Consider the following 6,802-nt stretch of genomic DNA (forward strand, 5'->3'; position numbering starts at 1 on the left):
TTTGGTGATCGAGTGTTGATCGGGGACCCGTTAGTCCGGTCCCGCTGATTAGTTAAGCCGGGCCTTGGGCCCGGGTGCCCTGTGCTGTTCGCACCCGCCCGCTGTGTACGTCCAGTATGCATATCAACCATACCCCATGGGGGGTATGGGTATATCTTCAACTTCCAACCTCTTCCAATGCCACCGACCTCGACCGACCCGAATCCTCGATCTGCAGCCTTATAACGCCACCGACGCCACCGTCTCCTCCTGGCGAGCTGGTTGCTGCTTCGTTTTTGGGGTCCGTTTTGTTCCAGTAAGTTGTAGCCCGTGTGGGCCAGTGCTTGTTTGTTGAAGCTGTCAGAATCCGACGCCGTCGTTCCCGTCGTTCGACTTGGCAAGTCGTGTGCTTGCCCGAAATCTGATCAGTTCGGGCCGATCTTGGTTTGACAATGCAGCTGTCAGATCTTGCCTCGCCGCCACTAGCGCCACCATTCGGCCTGGCAAGTCGTGTGCTTGCCCCACAACCTGTTCAATTCGGCCCGATCGAAGTCGTTCCTCGTACGATATCATTGGCCGTGGGTCTTGATGCTGCGACTGGAAGAATAGGAGGCTGGCCTGGCTTCAAGTTCATTGATCCTCTGGGTGCTGTAAAGACATAAAAGGGCCTCTGCCCCCCTGCTTTCCACTTCTTCTCCATCGTTCCAGTATGTAGTCGCTCTAGTACTCTTGGTCCTTGCTATAGGTTTAACTTCTTCTTCCTGTTCTGTAACTGGGATTGATCCGCTGCCCTTGATCCGAGCCGAAAAAAAGAGTGATCCGAGTCGCAAAGAAAACCTGATCCGAGTCGCAATGAAAACCTGGTTCGAGTAGATTAATGGCCTCGACTAGTCTGTCCTTAAGTTTTGTGTTGATCCAGGTGAAAAAAAATTGAAGAAAAAATTGAAACTCAAGATGTAATTGATAGCCCCTCCCCCAACTTAGCAGGTTGTCCTCAACCTTGAAGAAAGTGAGTTTAGAGTATAAAGTCCAGAAAAAAAGGGAGTAAAAAAGAGTGTGAGTTCTGAAGGAGTGAATTTGAGTTGGAATTGTGAGTGAATTGATCTGAATGATGGAGAATGATAATAAAATAGAAGAAGAGTGAAGGGAGGAAGGCGGGAAAAGAATGAAGAAATAAAAGAGTGAGTTCCTCCCCTGGAGGTGAGGTGGCTGGAGATGATGCGGCTACTGCTGATGATGAGGTGTTGGTTGGTGCAGAGTCCGAATATTCGTCCCGACCGGTGCCGGTGAGCCGGGAGCTCCTCCCGCTGAGCCAGCGGACAATCAAAAAAAAATAATACTAATATGATCTCTTTTATCTGGTTTGAACAGTTTAGTCTCATGCCTAGGAGGTAGATTTAGTTTGATGGGTTATTTTTTATAGATTTATTGAAGAGATTTTGAGTGGTAAGTAAGATTTTTGATAGTGATGGAGGGAGGATGGTAATGAAAGAGTAGCGGCGCAGCCGCCTTTTCCTCTAGTGTTTTCATAATTTCTTGCCAAGTCTTAATAATACACTAGAGGAAAAGGCGGCTGCGCCGCTGCAGGACCAGGTGCCCAGCTCATCTCCTTACTCTGTGACAGTAGTTCATGTGTCCACGTTTTTGAATTATGAATTTACAGAGGATTTGAGATATTTTTCATCCAGGTTGATCTGTCTTTGGTGCCAAAAACTATGCCTTAACCATGAATACAGTCAAACACTTGAAACCCCAAACCCCTTTGTGGACAGAATTTGCTATGTGGTTAGGCAGGTTATGTGGTTTCAAGAGTTAGCTACACACCAAAATTTAATTTTGGTGGACCCAAATGAGTTTGGGGTTTGGAGAGTTACTCCCTTAATCAAGAATGTGGTTTGATAGGTTTGACTGTAACTTGCATTATCCACAATTGACAAGCATCATTTGTCTTTCCAGGGTTTCACAATTGGAATTTGAAAAACTTTAGTACCCATTTTCTTGAGGATGTAGCTCAAATTAAAGATGATTTCATCAGTTTGTATAAAATCATGTACTTAGCTCAGAAACTCCTATGACATTTGTCTCAGTGAAGAACTAAATACCTGTCACAAAAATTTTAAGCTTTTTAAATTGATAAACTGTATAGTTCAATCAGCAATACTCAATCATGAATAAGACAAGGTCTTTATTTGAATGGGTAGTAACAATTTGGAATGAGAGATATATGAAATTATAGCTGTAAAAATTGATCAGCAAAGTTGGAGGAGTGGATAATTAGGCGGCTGGACCATGAAGGACAATTGGGATCCTGAGATAAGGAATCCAACAGAGTCATTGAGTGGTTTGCCGTCCAGGGTTTCACCAATGCCAATGTGCTGGTTGCTGGTTGTGTGCTTGAAGCGCCAGAAAGTTCTCCGGCGTTCCCATGATAGGGACCCCGTTGAGAGCGCCGCTGGCCTTATGTCATGCGCTTCTCAGCGCCGCGGATGGCGAGCATTTTTGATCCAAGCCTTCCTCGGATGTTTTGTCGCATGTACATAGCGGTTGCAGGCCTTAACGGCGGGCATGCAAGGTCAATGGCCAGCGTCATCAGGTGGCCAACCGGCCGGCTCGCCCGCGCTGTGGGGCCGGACGCCTCACTGTGTCGCCACTCCAGCGAGCAGGGCAGGTTGGCGGCCTGGGGGCGACCCCCTGATGTGGACCTCCCATGTCGGCAGCGCCACCGCAGCGCAAGGGAATGACGCCTGCCCGACCATCACGACGGGTTGGCCTGCGGGACGGGCGACCCAAAGGCGCCCAGCGTGGTTTACAACAACCTGATGTGGGTCCTGACGCCACCTGGCCTTGGGCGCCCCGCCCCCTATCACCGTGACGCCAAGCTGGCGCCTGTACAGCCCCGGCGCCTTCATGGCGCCGCGGCTTCGCCCGATTCGTCCGGGTGTGTAGGTTACATCCACATGAAGTCACTGCCGCGCGGGTCAAAGATGCATCAGCGGCGTGGCGGTGGCATCGTCGCCAAGGATGTGTACTTGGCATGCAGGGCCAAGTCAAGGAAGCCAATGCGAGTTTGCTGGGGGAACTGGAACGTGTATAAAAAGAGGTGCCCTTGAGTTTGGATAATCCCCAGGGCGTCCTCTGCCGCTGTACTTCCAGCGTGCGGTTTGTCCTCACCCCCTCCGCTGTTGCACTTGCGCAGTTTGAGGGGCTAAACTCGTTGGCCCCCCTTTGCATAATGCCTTCAATGCGGCGCGCTGGGGGTCATCCTTTCACTGTTTTTTAACCCTGCTAGACAGGGATGGACAGTGGGCCACGGTGCATCAGCTTGCTGATCTTAGGTGGCTGGTTGCAGGTTATAGTTGTATTTTTTTGTTGTTGTAAAATTATGTTTTTTTTGTTGTTTTGGCATTAGAGGGGAAACCCTTGATTTTTTTTTGTAATTTTTGGATATTTGTAGGGGAAACCCTTGAATTTTTGTTTTGTGATTCAGAGGCTTTAATAAACTTGGATGATGTCCATTAAGTTTGGTAATCCTATTTTTATGGCAAAATAACTGATTTACAATATATCAAAATGCAATGCCAGGGCCCATGCCTATAACTGTGTTTTTTTCACTGCAGCGGCGCAGCCGCCTTGGCCTCTAGTTATATATAGAGGCTTGGAAAAACAACCACTGCAAAAATAGAGGCTTGGAAAAACAACCACTGCAAAAAAAACTGTGTCAACTGTGAGCAGTTGACATGTGGTAACTCTGAGGAAGCTTGTGGTGTTACACCAGCCTTACCCAAGGTTTGACTCAACCAAAGCTTCAATGCACAGTCACTGTGCACCTTGCACAGTGACTGTGCCAACAAAGGCACTTGTGCATTCAGGTGGAGTTACAATGGTAGCTTGGCTTGAGTATCCTGCATGTCAACTGCAAGCAGTTGACCAAGTTTTTTTTGCAGTGAACTCCTGTTTTTTGGGAAAAAAACTCCCAAAACCCATTTTGCATTGCCGGGACCATTTTTAAACTAGCTCACAACGTCAAAACGGGCCCCTTTTTGGTTTACGGTTTATTTGGGAGTCTTTTTCCTAAAACAATTTTTTTGGGGGGATTTTTGGGCATCATCGACATTTTCTGCATTTTGTTTATTTTCAAAAATATTAATATCTTTTTTGACCCATGTACTACATGCATAAGAATTTGAGAGCACATAAAATCATGCATGAATTGAAATCACTGAAATTCTTAGCAGTATTATGTCATCAGAACATGGGATATAAGGGGTGCATGGCAGAATTAGTAGGAAAATGACTGCTAACCCTGCAGCCTTTTTATTACACAGCCAAACAGTCTAAAAATCTCCAGGAATTTTTCATGTTGCATATTTTCTGTTCCAATTTTTTTTTTTGGCAATATTTTCTCATCAGAACATGAGAAACATCAGGGGTGTGTGATGGGCTTAGTAGGAACATTACTGCTAACCGTACAACATTTAATTTATGACACACCCAAACAGTCTAAAAATTTCAGGTAATTTTTCATTTTTCATATTCTCTTTTCTATGAAAATTTTGGAAATAGGGTGTAATCAGAACATGAGATATAAGGGGTGCACAGTGGAATTAGTAGGAAAATGACTGCAAACTTTATAGCTTACTAGAGGACAAGGCGGCTTCGCCGCTGCAGGGGGCAGGGGGAATTAGGCCATCCACAACGGTCTCTCTCCTCTCCCCAGTTCAGATCAAATGTATATGCACTGGCCAGCTCCCCACATTGAAGACAAAATGTGCCTGGGTGAAAGGTATGGGGAAGGAAAAGTTCTGATTCTGACAACACCCCTCACTGAACACAGAAGATGAGGGAAGAAATTTCAAGATAAGACAGGACTGGTTGTGGACAAAGAAATACCTGGGAAAGACTATTTATAGAACCCAAGATCAATTTTATTTCCAGCCAATTAGAAGAATCAGTAGTCTCTTCTGCTTTACAATTGAGGAGAATATGAAAATCAGGAACTCAAGAGGAACAATGGTGGAAGGAATAATGCTGAAAAGAGAGAGAAAAGGAAAACTTTCCCAGCTCAGTAGAAGAATGAGCTAGGAAGGAGGCATAAGACCTAGGACTAAGACCATCAGCACCAGGCGCTAAGTTTGCCCGGATTAGGTCACTTAGTTCAACCCCGCACCCGCATGGGGTTGGATCAAACGGGGATCAACTTGACCCGGAGCTCCGTTTGGGGTCTAAATGTAGACCCCACTAATCCTGGGACTAATATCAAATTGAATATTCATCATGCTTTTCAGCATGAACTTTATGTGTTTAGGTGCCAAACACATAACATATAGGCACCTAAACACATAACCTCCAACAGCTTGGCTAATCCCCACCTATGTGGATGGCCAATTGGAATAGCCTATTCTGATTGTAATCCAAGCTAGATTAGCCCAGGCTAATCTAGCAACGGATGCGGATGATCTAAGCACTACAGTAAAGTTGATTACATAATCCTCCATGATTGGTTTGTGAAACCCCCAACACGCGCGGGGCCTCCCAGAAAACTGTGGCAAACCCTCACTGTAATTGCCAAACTAAGTATCCTCCCAATTGTGAGTTCTCACTGAATCTGCTCTGGCACTATGTGCACAGGCCGCAACCAAATCATCTCCGCCAAAACCTCCGCATGCTACGCCTGTGAAGCCAACACTCAAGATGGTGGCCAGGATGGTGAAGGAGGCGACTTATGAGGCCCTGGCCAGGCCCAGGAGGTTGAAGCAGCGCCAAAGATAGAGGTGCGGATTTCCTTGTCATCAACAACAGGTTGTAAGCAAAAGAATAGCAAGGTGGTCAGCAATCATCTGCTCATAGATTAGTGGACAAGGTGAGGCGGACGTGGAAGACAAGCAGCTGATTGTCCCAAAGCCCCTCTTTGTCTTTCAAGCCACATTGGGGAGTAAAATGAGCAAGCTGTAGTCCATCATGCTGAGGTCCTGGAGGAGGGTGGTGTTGCGCTTGAGCTGCTCCTTGAAACAGGCCGTTCTTCGTTGGGCCGAGCTTGATCCTGCCGCCCCAGCGGAGAAATTTCAGGATCTTTAGCACTGAAATCCCCTTTTCTTTGTCTTCCAGATACCCCCGACGCCGGCAGAGCAATGAACAAAGACGGGACCTTTACTGGTGCCAACGGCCTTGGGCTGGGAGGGCAGTAGGTGGCTGGTGGAAAATGTGTCAAAAGTCAGGCGTTAAGACGCTGGATCTAGTGGGTAGCCCGCTGCGACTCGGCGATCAGCTGCAGCACGTCTGCGGTCGTGGGGTGCTTGCCGAAGTCGGGGCCATCCTCGATATTATTAGCTAATGTGGCTGATCTGGCGGGCAGGAAATCGGGTTGGGTAGTCCTCCTGAGCTGGATGGTCTTGGGGGGCACCCTGTCCTTCTTGGGCTGGTCGGGTGACTTGTGATTGGAAGGAGGAGGCGAGTTGTTGAGGGCGGAGTCCGGAGGAGATGGCCGACAGAGACGACCAAGTCGCCGTACTGTTGGTTGCATAGATTGTCCGTAATCTTCTCGGGCCCAGCCTGGTGCCGTCTTAGGATCATGATGATCAGAACCACATCCTCTGTGCCTACCTCCAAACAGAAATCGTCAAGTTCAACATCAACGGGCACTGCCTGGCAACGTAGCGCCGCCTGTCCACCTGCTGGCTCGACGGGCCCAACAAGGGCTTCATCCGATCAAAACCTGAACTGATCTTCATTGCATTCATGTAATCTTTGATCTGTTCACGTTAGTTGTCAACCCTCTGATAGTTCTGACAGCACAGAGGTTTGCCATGGACCACCCCTTACGTGG

The 6,802-nt window shown here is 47.5% G+C and overlaps 2 protein-coding genes across 2 annotated transcripts; one reads left to right on the forward strand and one right to left on the reverse strand.

Annotated features, from left to right (window-relative positions):
* Positions 1-431: 431 nt before the first annotated feature.
* Positions 432-641, forward strand: PtA15_7A814 (uncharacterized protein; the record flags this gene model as incomplete). Its single annotated transcript, XM_053171460.1, has 1 exon — positions 432-641. One exon carries the CDS (start codon positions 432-434, stop codon positions 639-641), a length of 210 nt encoding a protein of 69 aa, XP_053022639.1.
* Positions 642-6,211: 5,570 nt separating this feature from the next.
* PtA15_7A815 (uncharacterized protein) lies at positions 6,212-6,499 on the reverse strand (the record flags this gene model as incomplete). The annotated part of the gene is made up of 1 exon (XM_053171461.1): positions 6,212-6,499. The coding sequence occupies one exon, from the start codon at positions 6,497-6,499 to the stop codon at positions 6,212-6,214; it is 288 nt and encodes a 95-aa protein (XP_053022640.1).
* Between the last annotated feature and the right edge of the window lie 303 nt (positions 6,500-6,802).

Source organism: Puccinia triticina, chromosome 7A, assembly GCF_026914185.1.
Source record: "Puccinia triticina chromosome 7A, complete sequence".
Lineage (NCBI taxonomy): Eukaryota > Fungi > Basidiomycota > Pucciniomycetes > Pucciniales > Pucciniaceae > Puccinia > Puccinia triticina.